Source organism: Pipistrellus kuhlii, unplaced genomic scaffold (genome assembly GCF_014108245.1).
Source record: "Pipistrellus kuhlii isolate mPipKuh1 unplaced genomic scaffold, mPipKuh1.p scaffold_m20_p_25, whole genome shotgun sequence".
NCBI classification, from domain to species: Eukaryota; Metazoa; Chordata; class Mammalia; order Chiroptera; family Vespertilionidae; genus Pipistrellus; species Pipistrellus kuhlii.
In genome coordinates this window covers 10,159,769-10,175,105 of record NW_023425524.1, presented here as the reverse complement: position 1 = coordinate 10,175,105, position 15,337 = coordinate 10,159,769, and the positions used below count along the sequence as shown (strand labels likewise).

Sequence of the window (15,337 nt, the reverse complement as noted above, 5' to 3'; positions counted from 1 at the left end):
AGGGAACCCTCATCACAATCCCTGTATCTGATTACTGTCTCATCTTCCCATGAAACCGTCATGGAAAACCATACGTTTATATTCCAGTGGCACTCCCGGTGCTCAGAGCTCTTTTGAAGCTCTGGTTTGCTCATTCATTCCACAAATATCTGGTGTCTATGAGCAGATGCTCTCCCAGGGAAATAAATGATGAGAAAACCAGAGTCCTTCCCCTCACTGAGCAAAGGCAGAACGGACTCAAAAGCAATGTGAAATGGCCCAGGTGCTGGAGGAAAGGTGCCGGGAGGCGGTCCAGGGAAGCTTCTGAGGACGCGATGCTGAGGGTAAGACCCGTCGGGTGAGGGGTGACCGAGGTGACGAGCAGAGGAAGGAAGCTGGCGCCGCATGCGCTCTGCCCTGTGGAATCACAAGTGGGGAGGGCGGGCCAGGTCATGCGTGGCTTTGCCGGTCTTGTAAGAATTCTGATTTGGCCGAAACCAGTGTGGCTCAGTGGATAGAGCGTCGGTCTGCGGACTGGAGGGTCCCAGGTCCGATTCCGGTCAAGGGCATGTACCTTGGTTGCGGGCACATCCCCAGTAGGGGGTGTGCAGGAGGCAGCTGGCCGATGATTCTCTCTCATCGGTGTTTCTACCCCTCTCTCTTCCTCTCTGTAAAAAATCAATAAAATGTTTTTTTTAAAGAATTCTGATTTGTCCTGAGAGCCCTTGGACTTTAGATGGGGACGCGACCAATCCCGCATGTCACCAGTGTCACTTAAGGATGGCTGCATTGGCCGAAGCCGGTGTGGCTCAGTGGATAGAGCTCGGCCTGCGGACTGAAGGGTCCCGGGTTCAATTCCGGTCAAGGACATGTACCTTGGTTGTGGGCACATCCCCAGTAGGGGGTGTGCAAGAGGCAGCTGATTAATGATTCTCTCTTATCCATGTTTCTAACTCTCTATCCCTCTCCCTTCCTCTCTGTAAAAAATCAATAAAATAGCCAAACCGTGGATAGAGCGTCAGTCTGCGGACTGAAAGGTCCCAGGTTCAATTCCAGTCAAGGGCATGTATCTTGGTTGCGGCACATCCCTGGTGTGGGTGTGCAGGAGGCAGCTGGTCGATGTCGCTCTCTCATCTCTCTCTCTCCTCTTCCTTCCTCTCTGCAAAAAATCAATATATATTTTTAAAAAATCAATAAAGTACATTTAAAAAAAAAAAAAAAAAGGATGGTTGTGTTTGAGGAGAGCTGAGTGAACACTGCCCGGTGTGCCTGCTGGGGAGGACAGCGGCTGAGCGTTGTGATGGTAATGAAGATGGAGAACGGTGCATGAACTCAAAGAACAATATGTGATACTGATAACAGGCAAATCTCCTGGTAGGTTCTGAATGGTAGCAAGTGAATCTGATTCTTTTTTTGTTTGTTTTGTTTATGCAACTTTATTGAAGAAAAATAAATCAATTACTAGCAGAGCTATTAGTTGATCACTCATCCATTGACAACTTGCATCATTTATTCAGTGCTATATTAAACAGTGTATTGGAAGATAGATTAACTAATAGCTCCAAGCCTCCTAACAATTTAAATGAAAATTACAAAATGTTTGAAACCCTATTTTGGAATACAAAGGGTGTTTGACTTCCAATTTCCATTCTCTTTGAATCTGATTCTTAAAGGAACGAAGTATCGGTAATTAAGAACCAAACCTAATACATGGTGTGCTTGCTTCGTCCCTCAGCCCGGCTGTTTCGGCTTCCTTGAGAGCTCCAGAGAGGCACTAGGCAGGGCTGCATCATGCAACGTGCTCAGCGACCCCAAATGACTGCTTTGGGTTTCCTGGACTTCTTCTCCCCTAAACAGAAGTAAAATTCAGATACACTCTCAGCACCGTTCCTGCCATCCACATGATGGCACTGGAAGACAACAGCACTTCACTATGTGCAAAAATGAGGTATGCTGTACATGTGACGGGTAAGCCTTCAGCAATGTAAGATGTGCCAAAACCGGTCTGGCTCAGTGGAAGAGCATTGGTCTGCAGACTGAAAGGCCCCAGGTTCGATTCCAGTCAAGGGCATGTACCTTGGTTGCGGGCACATCCCCAGTAGAGGGTGTGCAGGAGGCAATTGGTCGATGTTTCTCTCTCATCGATGTTTCTAGCTCTCTATCCCTCTCCCTTCCTCTCTGTAAAAAATCAAAATGAAATGTAAAAAAGAGAAATGTAAGACGTAAGATGTATGCCTGCCTGTGGGGCTCATTGTTGGACTGTCGACCCCAGAACCAAGAGGTCACGGGTTTGATTCCTGGTCGTGGGCTAGATCTCCAGTGTGGGGCGTGCAGGAGGCAGCCAACCAACGACTCTCTCTTATCATTGCTTTTTCTCTCCTCTCCCTCTCGCTTCCTCTCTAAAATCAATAAAATTAATTTTAATGTAGAAAATCCTTCTCTCATACTGGTGACCTTTCACTCCGTCTATATAAGCCAAGTAACTTACTTGCTTAGTATTTTCCTCAGTGATTTACTCAGGAATGGGGAAAAACTCCTCCTTAAAATAAGATTAGATGGTTTTATTATTCAGAACAAGTTAGTAATTAATCTGTACTATTTCCCCTAAAAATAAAATGATATAATTCCTTAAAACTTTTAAATAGAAGGAATACTTATCAACTTATATTAAGATCGCCTAACTGCTCCCCTGCTGGCCCAATTGCCTGTAACTTCCCTTCCCTGCTGACCAGGTCACCCCTAACTGCCCTCCCCTGCAGGCCTGGTTGCCCCCAACTGCCCTCCGTTGCAGGCCTTGTCACTCCCAACTGCCCTCCCCTGCAGGCCTGGTTGCCCTTAACTGCCCTCCCCTGCTGGCCCAGTCACCTCTAACTGCCCTTCTCTGCTTCCCTGGCCACCCTCAACAGCCCTCCCCTAGAGGCATGATTGCTCCCTACTGCCCTCCCCTGCAGGCCTGTGTCCCCCCCAACCCCAACTGTCCTCCCCTGCCGGCCATCTTGTGGCAGCCATCTTGTGCGTTGGAGTGACAATCAATTTGCATATTACCCTTTTATTAGATAGGATGAAAATGAAGACATATTAATTTTCATAAATCAATTTATTTAGAATTACAAATATTAAGAATAAAAGATTTATGCTTTTCTTAATTAACGTAACAGTTGAGCTAAATATAAACTCTGCACTAAAGTTCTGCAGTGGCACAGAATATGGAAGCATTTTTAAACTATACAAAAATTTAAAATGGAAAATAATCTCATTTTTTATACATTAATATATAAAAGCCTCATTTTATGAGACATCTAAAAGAATTAAAGCCACTTCTACAGCTATATCTTAAATTCCAAATCTGAAAACATTTCTTATATTTTGACTTTATAATATTCTATATTAAAACAGAGAATTCCAAATACACTTTTTACAAGATTAATATTTTAGGATTTTCTTTTAAAAAAATCAAAACAAAAAAACCAAAACCACAACCAAATACAAACCTTTTCTCTGTATTTCACAGCACGGGTGCTGTTTTCCTTATAAAATCTTTTTACTTTATAAATGGCATATTGTGGATTTTAACCAGTAATTTGGTCTAAAAGTTGTGCAAATAAACAAAAAATATGAAAATAGTGTGTTATCAGTCTTTTCTTTTTTAATAAATCTCATAACAATAGCACTTTTTGCCCTGAATTGACGGGGAAAGACATGCCAAATCCACTTGCTGAGATTCAGCATTTTGTAAGTAATGTTTTTTTTCCTGCTCCTTCATTTTCTTTCCACAAACAACAAATGTTTCTTTTATAAATTATGATAAATTAAAATATTTATTATTATAAAGGATCTACAGAACCATGTCACATTGCAAGTATATACTAGATATACCAGCAGTCTGTTTCCATCTGTCTTCCAGTGCCTTCCTTCCCTCTGGGCCTCCATAGCTCGCGATGAAGACTAACGAACTGGATTGCCTTTCTGCAGATGCAGTTCCCACATGGCCTCCGTGCGCACAAGCCCACTCCTCCACGCTCTCCACTACAGTTGTCTGCACGTGCACATTGATGCGAATTCATGCACATTAAAAAATGGCCAATGCATTCCTCCATGGAAGTATGTTCAGACACTTCCAGTTTAAAAACCACTTGCTAATAAACATGTGTAATACAAGCAATGCTGCTGCAGCTGAATAATAAAAGAAAAATAAATATGCTGATGGTCGGCAGTGCTGGTTAAGAAGCAGCACAGGGTACTAACACCCTTATTCGGAGATACGTTTCCCTTGTGCCCCAGCGCTGGGGGACTCGGTGTTGGAAGCCTCTAGGAAGGAAAAGAACTTCTCGAAAACAACGTCCTATGCAGTTGGCATAACTCAATCTGCTCAGTCTCTGTTGGTGTTATTTTCTGCAAAGGCATGTAAGTTTCCCATCTGGCTCAGGCCGCTCTGAATATGTGCAACGTGGATTTCTACATTATTCTGAAAACAACTAAAGAAAAAAGAAACATGGTTAACTGCTTTATTTCACAATATTAAAAACAATTTTTTAAAAAGGAAAATTGCTAAGAATATTAAGAAATTGCTAAGATAAGGATTCTACCCTGCACATTAGCCCTAATTGCATGTCGCACTAACTGAAAAATGTACTCGAAGGTAGCAAGGAGCCAAGGAGTGATGGAAAGAGAATGAGCCCCTGGACTAGGTACTCTCTCTGCCGAACCTTCACGCTAAACCAAAACCAAGCCTGGCTGGTGTGGCTCAGTGGTTGAGCATGGACCCATGAACCAGGTGGTCAATGGTCCAATTCCCCCTCTCCCTACTCCTCAGAAATCAATAAAAATCTATTTTTTTAAAAATAAATATGTTTTCTGATTCCTTTATATAAAAATTCCACGTGAAGTTTCTATTCTATCAATAGATTGGATATAACTAAAAAGCTCCTTTACAATTTATTTAAAGAATACCAATTATGTAAGTACTTCGCAAATATGCATAATTCTTCAAACTAGTACTGGAAATCACTGAATTTAATATAAAAATGATTAGGGTGCATCTAATGAATTACCTGATATTAGAAACATCTATTGTACTCTTGATATCATTCAATGAATCTGTAAGTGATTTGAATTCAAAGGAATTCAGGTCTCCTCCTTCTGCTAGACACTAAAAGGAAAAAAATATTTCAAATTTTATTTATAGTTCAACTACAGACAAAAAATTACCCGATCTAATCTATGTATTATAATTTTTTAGCATAGTCCATTTAGGTGTCGGTATTAAGAAACCATTTTCTCCGAAGCTCACCTTGATTTGTAATAAAACAGCTGTGAGCCTGGCGATGAGGTCGGTCAGGTTTCTGTTTTCCACGCAGGGCTGCCCGGCGGAGCAGTTGGCCTGCCGCACGATCTCCTGCGCCTCCTCCTCACACCGCCGCCTCATGTCTGTGGGCTGGTCTGCGGGCTGCAGCCCCTGGTCCGGGGCAAGCTGCACAGAGGACGACACGTGAGATGTGCTTTCAGGAAGCCACGTCATTGGTGTGCTTGTGCCGTTTTCAGATTTGGATTTTTATAAAACTAACATTTATGACAAAAATCATGTCCGCTCTTACCTTAGAAATCTCTCTCTCCTATAATAGTCCTCTGAAGAAAGTAACACAGGAACTCAGATAACCTTTTACCCAGATTCACTAACTGGCTATGGCTTACTGCATCTGATTTAACATTTGATCTCTCTCTGTTTGTGTACATATAATTCCTTTCCCTTATACTCGTTATATCCCTAAATACTCATTATTTCCTTAGTACAAGGATATTCTCTTACATAAGAATAGTGCAGTTGCCCTAGCCAGTTTGGTTCAGTGGATAGAGCATCTGCCTGTGGACTGAAGTGTCCTGGGTTCGATTCTGGTCAAGGGCACATGCCCAGATTGCAAGCTTAGTCCCCAGTAAGGGTCATGCAGAAGGCAACCAATCAATGATTCCTTCTCATTATTGATGTTCTCAATCTTCCTCACCCTTCCTCTCTGAAATCAATAAAAAAAATCTTAAAAAAAATAATCCAGGGAATTTAACATTGATATAATTCCATTTTCTAATAGTCCATATTCAAATTTCTTAATTGACTCAATGATGTCTTACACACAGCTGTTTCCCCCCTGGATGCATTTGGTTATCATGTTCCTTTAGATTCCTTTATTTCATGGCCTTGAAATTTCCATAGTATTTCATTTCCAAAGAGTCCCAGCCAATTATTTTGGATAACACCCTCAGCGTGGTTTGTCTTTTTCCTCATGACTGCACGGAGGTTACGAGGTTGGGGCAGGAATACCACACGTGATGCTGACTTCTCTGAGAACCGTGACTGGGAGGCACTGAAGGCTGCCTGTCCCATTACTGTGATGCTATTTCATCACTTGGTTAAGGTAGTTAAGTGTCTGCAGATTTCCCCAAAGTAAAGGATTTGCCCCTTCATAATTAATATTCGTGAAGAGATATCGTGAGGCTTTGTAAAGATCATGTTCCTCATCAAACTTTTACCCACTAGTTCTAGCATCTATTGATGATTCTCATCTTTATCAAATATTACTATGACAAATGGTGTCTTTCTCATTCTTATCATTCCTTCTATGTTCACTGGTATTTTACAATTGAGAATTTTTCCTTTAGAGAGAGAGGGAGAGGCAGGCAGAGGGATGATCAACAGCTGCCACAGAGACTAGGATCAGATCCTGCTTCTCTCTCCTGGTCTCTCTTCGGGCCTGATCCCCAGCCCCCTCGGTAATCAGTGCTGGGTTGTGGCACCCGACAGGGGAAGTCAGTACTTGAGTTGCCACGGCAACCCAGCACTGACTTCCTGCTGGTCCAGCCTTCGGTTGTTTTGGATGTTATGGACCCTGGGTTTTTATATATTATGATTTGTTTAATCCTAGGATAGTGTTTCAGAGTTGCTAATCCTTTACCACCATGAGAGAAACCTATTAACTAAGGTTCCACATTTGTTTAACATTTGGTTTACTTTTAGACTAAGGCTAAATAGTCAAATACTATGTTAGAGTCATTTGGATTCGTCTTTCCCGCCTTCAGTGTGTTCACGCTACTCCTTTGAAATACAGTTAGGCTCACTGTTTGCATTCCATTTTAGAGTTTACTTGTATTTGCTGAGGAAACAAACACAGAAAAAAGTCACTCCTCCTCACTCCTCTATCCCTACTCCATTCCCAAATGACTTTCTGGTTTATTCTTCCTGTGTGTTTGGAAAAGCTAAGCAGAGGCATGTCTATTTTATTTGTGTATGTCTGCTCACACCAAAGGTAACCTATTGTATGTACTTTTATGTACCTTACTTTTTTACTTACTATATCCTGGAAGACTCCATATCAGCAGAGAGTGCGCTTCTGGGTTCGTTCTCACGGCAGCAGAGCACTGCACTGTGTGGTTACCCCGTATGTCACTTAGCCAATCCCCTGTGGGTGGCATTTACGTTTTATCTAACATTTTACAATTACCAATAATGCTGCAGTGAGTAGCCTAGTCGTCTAACACTTTCTAAAGAAGTTTTAATTGAAGAATATACATCACTACATAAAAGTTCACAAATCATAAAGTGTATGGACGAATGAATTTTCACAAATCAAACGCATGAGAAATCAGCATCTAGATTAAAAAAGAACATTACCTCAGAGGCCCTCCTAACACCAACCTCCAGTGTGATGCTCTGAGGGTAACCATCCTGACTGCTAGCAGCATAGACTAGCTTTTGAGCTTTACATACTGGTAAATGGAATCATGCATTATATATATATATATATATATATATATATATATATATATATATATATGTATTCCTGTGTGTCTGATTTTATCTGTTCAATATTATATTTGTGAGTTCATCCATGTGTTGCATGTAGTTGAGTTCATTCATTCTCATTGCTGAGAATATTCCATTGTATAATTTTATGACAGTTTATTGATTTATTCTAATATTAATGGGTATTTGGGTGATTGCTAATTTTTGGCTAAAATGAACAGTGATGCTATGAACATTCTAGTGTATTATCTTTTGGTAAATATCTATTCACATATATATATTATGTACTTAGGAGCACAACTTCTCAGTCATAAGTGTTCCCTCTGATATGTTCTTATATTAAAGTCAAATTATACTTCCACAAAAGTTTTCTGAAAATTAAGTAATTTTACTTCATTAGAAAATGAGTCTATCACTAATGGCCTTATGTACATAATGAAATTATACAAAAGACTGATGGGCAGCCCATTTCTGCATGTATCAGCTTTGCTATGTGTCATCTTTTTGTTGTTGTTAATCCTCACCTAAGTATATTTTTTCCATTAATTTTTAGAGAGAGTGGAAGGAAGAGAAGGAGGGGAAGAGAGAAAGAAAACATTGATGTCAGAGAGACACATCAATTGGTTGCTTCTTGTAAACGCCCCGACAAGGGTCTGGGATCGAACCTGCAACTCAGGAACATGCCTTTGACCATGAATCAAACCTGAGGCCCTTCAGTGCATGGGCTGATGCTCTGACCACTGAGCACACCAGCCGGGCTTCTTGTACCATTATTATTTGCTTGGTTGGCACCTCTTGTGGACAGCTGCTAGTCCAGAGAGAATCTATTTGCTAGGACAACACATTTTGCTCTACAGGTAAGTGATAACTACCAGGAAAATAAAAGTAAATGGCAATTAATGGCCAGAAGAATGAGTAAATATACTCACGGTTTAGGAGTTGGTAACCACTGTTCATTTCCCTAAGTTCAAGTATAATGGATTGACAGTGTCACCTATGGCAGATCTTTGGGACTTATCTATGAGGCTAATATCCCAAAAAGCTAATGGTTTAACAATCTCATATCACAAATAAAGGTGGCTTACTGGAAACATAAAACCTCTAAGAATGCAAATGCAAGAGCATGCTAAATGCATATCCATCACTTAATCCACACTTCAGGTGAACTTTTGAACCACATTCATATATATAATTTTTTAAAATATATTTATTGATTTTAGAGAGGAAAGGAGAGGAGAAAGAGATAGAAACATCAATAATGAGATAGAATCATTGATTGGCTGCTTCCTGCACTGGGTATCAAGCCCACAACCCGGGTATGCAGTCTTGACTGGAATCAAACCTGGGACCTTTCAGTCCACAGGCCAATGCTCTACCCACTGAACTAAACAAGCTAGGACCATATATATAATTTTATGTGCATGATAATGGTAATTCACAAATAACCCTTTGACTTATGTGTTTGAAGTTCAACAAGCCACAGTTCTACTGTAAAGTTTAAAGGAGGAAAAAACAAAATTTTATACACAGCATGATCACAACTTACGTGATAACAAGCATTCTATCTAATAAAGAGGGAATATGCAAATTGCTGTCATGCCATCACAAAATGGTGGCACCCATAGCCACAAGATGGCAGCACCCAGTCCCCTCAGCCCATCGGAGTCCTTCAGTCCTTTCAGCCCTGCCAAGGGGGTGGCAGGCATGCTGTGCAGCCAGACCCACCCTCAAACCCCCAGGACTGGCCTGAGGCAGAGGCAAGCCTTGGATGGCAGCTACCCAGACACCCAGGGCTGCCCCAGGCTCAGGTAACCAGGGCCGGCTAAGGCTTGCGCTGCAGGCAGTGGCAGCAGCAGAGGTGTAATGGGGATGTCACCTCTCGCCCCTGAGGGTTCCTGGACTGTGAGAGGAGACAGGCCAGGCTGAGGGATCCCCCTCCAATTCATGAATTTTCATGCACTGGGCCTCTAGTGTATATATTTAAAAATTAAGGGGAAATAAACCAAAATATAGTCTTTGGGATAGTAGAATCAAGTTATACAAACAGGTAACTCAATTGGCTGGAGCATCCTCCTGGTATGCCAAGGTTGTGGGTTCAATCCCTGGTTGGGGCACATATAGAAATCAACCAATGAATGTATCAATAGGTCGGACAACAAATCTCTCTCTTCCCCTATACCCTTTCTTCTTTCTCTCTAAAAGCAACCAATAAAAATTTTTTAAAAGAGTAGTTATTTTTCTGAAAAATTTTGAGATCTATATCAGTTGTAATCCAAACAAGATACAAAGCACTGTTTGGCACTGGTACTGTAAGGAATAAAAATACATACGAAATACGGTTCTGTTAAAGGGTTTATGAAGATATTGGCTTACTCTGGATTTTCTAAAATGTGTAACAGTATTAAGCTTCAAAGAAAAGGATAGAGGGCACAGATCCGCAAGGGAAATTCATGTTAATTACCTACCTCATAGCAGTACTGCTGAACTTTATGCAAAACTTTGTTTAGGTCCTTGTTCAGCTGTTCAAGCTCTAGAACGATTGTTGCATATCTCCGCTGGAATTCAATGCCAATGGGCATAGAGTATGATTTCTGAGGAGAAAACCAGATTTTGGTAAGGATTTCTTTGAGCAGTGCAATTTCAATGATCTAGTAAGAGATCTGACTTGTCCAATACAAACTAAAAGTTATTAGAATCGTCAATACTCAAAGCCACACTTCCTGTGTGTCATAACAACACTATGTACTGTCACTTAGAAGACTGTCTTTATTCCTAGGAGCATCATGCTTGCTATTTACTTTTTTAAAAAGGAAATCTTATACAGATAAAAGAAATGAAGTAAAATCCTATATAATGTATTAGTCTTTCAACTTTTTCTAAGTTTGTGATTTTTCAATATAAAAAGTTGTTAAAAAATTATATGCAGCCAAAACCGGTTTAGCTCAGTGGATAGAGCGTCAGTCTGCGGACGAAAGGGTCCCGGGTTCGATTTCGGTCAAGGGCATGTACATTGGTTGCGGGCACATCCCCAGTGGGGGGTGTGCAAGAGGCAGCTGGTCGATGTTTCTCTCTCATCGATGTTTCTAGCTCTCTATCCCTCTCCCTTCCTCTCTGGAAAAAATCAATAAAATATTTTTTTAAAAATTATATGCAGCTAAAACCGGTTTGGCTCAGTGGATAGAGCATCGGCCTGCAGACTGAGAGGTCCCGGGTTCGATTCCGGTCAGGGACATGTCCCTCGTGGGAGGTGTGCAGGAGGCAGCTGATCGATGTTTCTCTCTCATTGATGTTTTTAACTCTCTATCCTTCTCTCTTCCGCTCTGTGATAAATCAATAAAATATGTTAAAATTATATGCACTCATTGAAAAGGTTTTAGTTATTTCAACTTAATTGATTCTCTATCAGGAATCAATTCAATATAACATAGTGATTAAGCATGGATGCTAATTGTGTTCAAATCCCAAGTTAATCACATATTAGCTGTGTGACTGTAAGCAATTTCCTTAATCTTTCTGTGCTCCGACTCCTCATTTGCAAAATGGGGATAATAAGAATACATACTACAATAGATGGGATTATGGCAAAGATAGAATGAAATAACACATGTCCCCCACATAAGAAAGCTCAATAAAGCCCAGCAGGTGTAGCTCAGTTGTTGAACCAGGAGGTCACCGTTTGATAACCAGTCAGGGCTCATGCCCAGGTTGCAGGCTCCATCCCCAGTGTGGGGCATGCAGGAGGCAGTCGATCAATGATTCTTTCCTCACTGATGTTTCTAGGTCTCTCTCCCACTCCCTTTTTGAAATTAATAAATATATATTTAAGAGGGGAAAAGGAAAATGGTCAATAAATACGAACAGTTACCATCACTGCCGTCCTTCCATATTTGCTTCCCATTAGTAAGTATAAGTGGACTTTGATTTCATTTCTTTTCCTCTCTTTACAGAACCTCCAACAAATTATGGTCTCCAGTCCATTCCAGCTACAAATGCTGCAATGAAATGCCTCTAGTGGAGCCAGATTTAACCCCATTTGTTTTTTCAGAAGATTTCCAAGAAACCAGACCAACTGCACCATCTAGGAAGTATGGCTAAGGAAGGCAAGTACAGCATACCTAGACTGAGCAGGGATAAACTATTTACACGAACAACATCACAACATGACAATGATGTGAGCTAACAGAAACCTAAGAGATCATCCAATGCACATGTCATCTTACAGATGAGAAAACTGAGGCCAAGGTAAATGTCTTACTTAATAAACACACAGCATTAAAATGTTGTAATGAGCTGAAACCGGTTTGGCTCAGTGGTAGAGCGTCAGTCTGCGGACTGAAGGGTCCTGGGTTCGATTCCGGCCAGGGGCATGTAGGTTGGTTGCGGGCACATCCCCGGTGGGGGGGTGTGCAAGAGGCAGCTGGTCGATGTTTCTCTCTCATCGACGTTTCTAGCTCTCTATCTCTCTCCCTTCCTCTCTATAAAAAATCAATAAAATATATTTTAAAAAATAAATAAATAAAAATAAATAAAATGTTGTAATGACTTAACAGTGATGGAGATGGCTAATATTATTAATTAGAGCTGACCAAAGTGCCAGGCACTCTGGTACTGGCACAAGAACAGGCAAATAGATCACAGGAACAGAACAGAGAACCCAGGAATCGACCCAAGCCATTATGCTCAATTAATATCTGACAAAGGAGGCAAGAGCATACAATGGAGTCAAGACAGTCTCTTCAATAAATGTGCTGGGAAAATTGGACAGATACATGCAAAAAAATGAAACTATTGTAGATCACCAACTTACACCATACAAAAAGATAAACTCAAATGGCTAAAGGACTTTAATGTAAGGCGGGAAACTATAAAAATCCTACAAGACTCCATAAGCAATATCTTTACAGACACAGCTCCTAGGGCAATGGAAACTAAGGAGAAAATAAACAAATGGGACTACATCAAAATAAAAAGCTCTGCACAGCAAAAGAAACCATCAACAAAACTATAAGAAAGCCCACTGCATGAGAGAACGTACTTGCCAATGTTATCACCAATAAGGGTTTAATCTACAACATTTACAGGGAACTCATACAACTTAACAGGAGGAAGATGAATAATCCAATCAAAAAATGGTCAAAGGATCTAAATAGACACTTTTCATAAGGGGACATACAGAAGGCCAAGAGACATATGAAAACATGCTCAAAGTCACTAATGATCTGAGAGATGAAATCAAAATGACAATGAGGTACCATCTCACACCTGTCAGAAAAAGGAACCCTCGTGCACCACTGGTGGGAATGCAGACTGGTGCAGCCACTGTGGAGAACAGTATGGAGATTCCTTAAAAAGTTAAAAAACAAACTCCCATTTGACCCAGTGATCCCACTTCTAGGACTATATCCCAAGAAACCAGAAACACCAATCAAAAAGGATATATGCACCCCTATGTTCATAGCAGCACAATTTACAATAGCTAAGATTTGAAAACAACCTGAGTGCCCATCAGCAGAGGAGTGGATTAAAAAACTGTGGTTCACCTACACAATGGAATAAATGGAATACTACACCGCTATAAAAAAGAAGGAACTTTTACCATTTGCAACAACCTGGATGGACTGGAGAGCATTATGCTAAGCGAAATAAGCCAGTAGGAGAAAGATACATATCACAAGATCTCACTCATTTGTGAGAGATATAATGATCAGCATCAACTGATGAACAAACATAGATCCAGAGACAAGTGGCAGGGGAGGTAGGGGAGTTAGAGAGCAACCAAAAGGACTTGTATGCATCATGTTAGCATAACCAATGGACAGACACTGGGTGGTGGAGGCTTGCCCTGGGTAGAAATGGCTGGAGGAAGGGATCAACCAGGGAAAAAGGAGACATATGTAAAACTTTAGACAATAAAAATAAAAAATAAATTTTAAATAAATAAATAAATAAATAAAAATAAAGTGCCAGGCACTATTCTCAGTATTTTTTTTAATATATTTTATTGACTTTTTACAGAGAGGAAGGGAGAGGGATAGAGAGCTAGAAACATCGATGACAGATAAACATTGACCAGCTGCCTCCTGCACACCCCCTACCAGGATGTGCCCGCAACCAAGGTACATGCCCTTAACCGGAATCGAACCCGGGACCCCTCAGTCCGCAGCTCTATCCACTGAGCCAAACCGATTTCGGCTATTATCAGTATTTAACGCGGGCTTGCTGAATCATCACAACCACCCCATGTAAAGGTACCAGAATCACCCCATTTTACAGAAGAGGGCTCTGCGGCCCATCCACCACAGCCGTGAGTGGTAGGCATGCAAGACCTGCAGCCAGACTCATGGGTCAGAATCCCTCTGCCACTGGCAACGCCTGCCCTGGAAGAGGAGAGGGAACATGCAGGAGAGAAGGGAAGGGTCGTTCCAGGCCAGCCTGGAGTCCCATCCAGGACACCCTGCCTTTAGTTTACCACTGGCCTCCTGAACTCTCCCTACCTAAGCCTCCATTTTGTGGCTTTAGCCCACCGTACTATCCAAATCTTAGTATTTATCAGAGAGCAAGGATCACAGGACCTGGTCAATTTAACTCCATTTCCCTGTTGGTGGACTGGGGGTTACTGAAAACAGTGTGGAGTTTAATTAAGCATCTTGAGGATAAATAAGTATGTAATCTGGCAGGACTACTTAACCAAAATCAAAATAATTAAAGGCTCTACCAGTTTGGCTCAGTGGAGAGCGTGTTGGTCTGCAGACCGAAGAGTCCCAGGTTTGATCTGGTCAAGGGCACCTGCCTGGGTTGAGGGCTCAATCCGCGGTGTGGGGCGAGCAGCAGGCAGCCCATCAATGATTCTCTCTCGTCACTGATGTTTCTATCTGTCTCCCCCTTCCTCTCTGAAATCAATAAAAATATCTGTAATAATAAAAGCATAATATGCTAATTAGACCAGACAGCCAATGGACCTTCCAGACAAAGCCGGGAATGTGAGGGCCAAGCCCCCTGCACGAATTTTGTGCACTGGGCCTCCAGAATTTTAAAAAAATAAAAAAGATAATTAAAGGCTCTGTATCATCCAGTACAGAATTCATCAGCAGGTGTCAAAAACCTTGACCCTTAACTTTTGTGTTCAACAGGTCTTTTGTTTTTTTTCTTTTTTAAAATATATTTTTATTGATTTCAGTGAGTAAGGAAGAGGGAGAGAGACCTAGAAACACCAAAATGTACCAAGTTGGGAAATGCTAATATGTTAGATGTGTTAACTATCTGGGCGGAAAGAAGTCAGGTCAGTGTTGACCTGTGCATGGGGTGGGGGAAGTGATTAGGGGAAATGAGGAGTTACTCCTCAGAGGTATGGGATTTCCTTTGGCGATAATGGAAATGCTCTGGAATTGACTGTGATGACCACACAACCTGTGAGATGAACTGTAAACTAAAAACTACCGAACTGTTCTCTCACTCAAACAGGTGAATTGCACAGTATGTGAATATTTTAATAAAGCTGTTATTTTAAAAAACCTGCCCTTCAGTGACCAGACACGGAGCAGCTGGTTGTGGAACGAACCAGAGCAA

General features: G+C 41.3%; 1 protein-coding gene across 9 annotated transcripts in view; it reads right to left on the bottom strand.

The window, feature by feature from the left end:
- Positions 1 to 3,057: 3,057 nt before the first annotated feature.
- The window catches only part of LIN9 (lin-9 DREAM MuvB core complex component), a 54,254-nt gene continuing 41,974 nt past the window's right edge, over positions 3,058 to 15,337 (bottom strand). For 7 of the 9 annotated variants that reach the window (XM_036453606.2, XM_036453605.2, XM_036453603.2 and 4 more), the window contains 4 exons: positions 10,237 to 10,362; positions 5,270 to 5,449; positions 5,031 to 5,128; positions 3,058 to 4,454 (listed from right to left, as the gene is read on the bottom strand). In XM_036453606.2, coding sequence (XP_036309499.1) covers positions 4,349 to 4,454; positions 5,031 to 5,128; positions 5,270 to 5,449; positions 10,237 to 10,362 — 510 coding nt within the window. In that variant the 3' untranslated portion in view covers positions 3,058 to 4,348. The remainder of the gene's footprint in view (positions 4,455 to 5,030; positions 5,129 to 5,269; positions 5,450 to 10,236; positions 10,363 to 15,337) is intronic. The other 2 variants (XM_045587158.1, XM_045587156.1) reach the window with 1 other exon arrangement.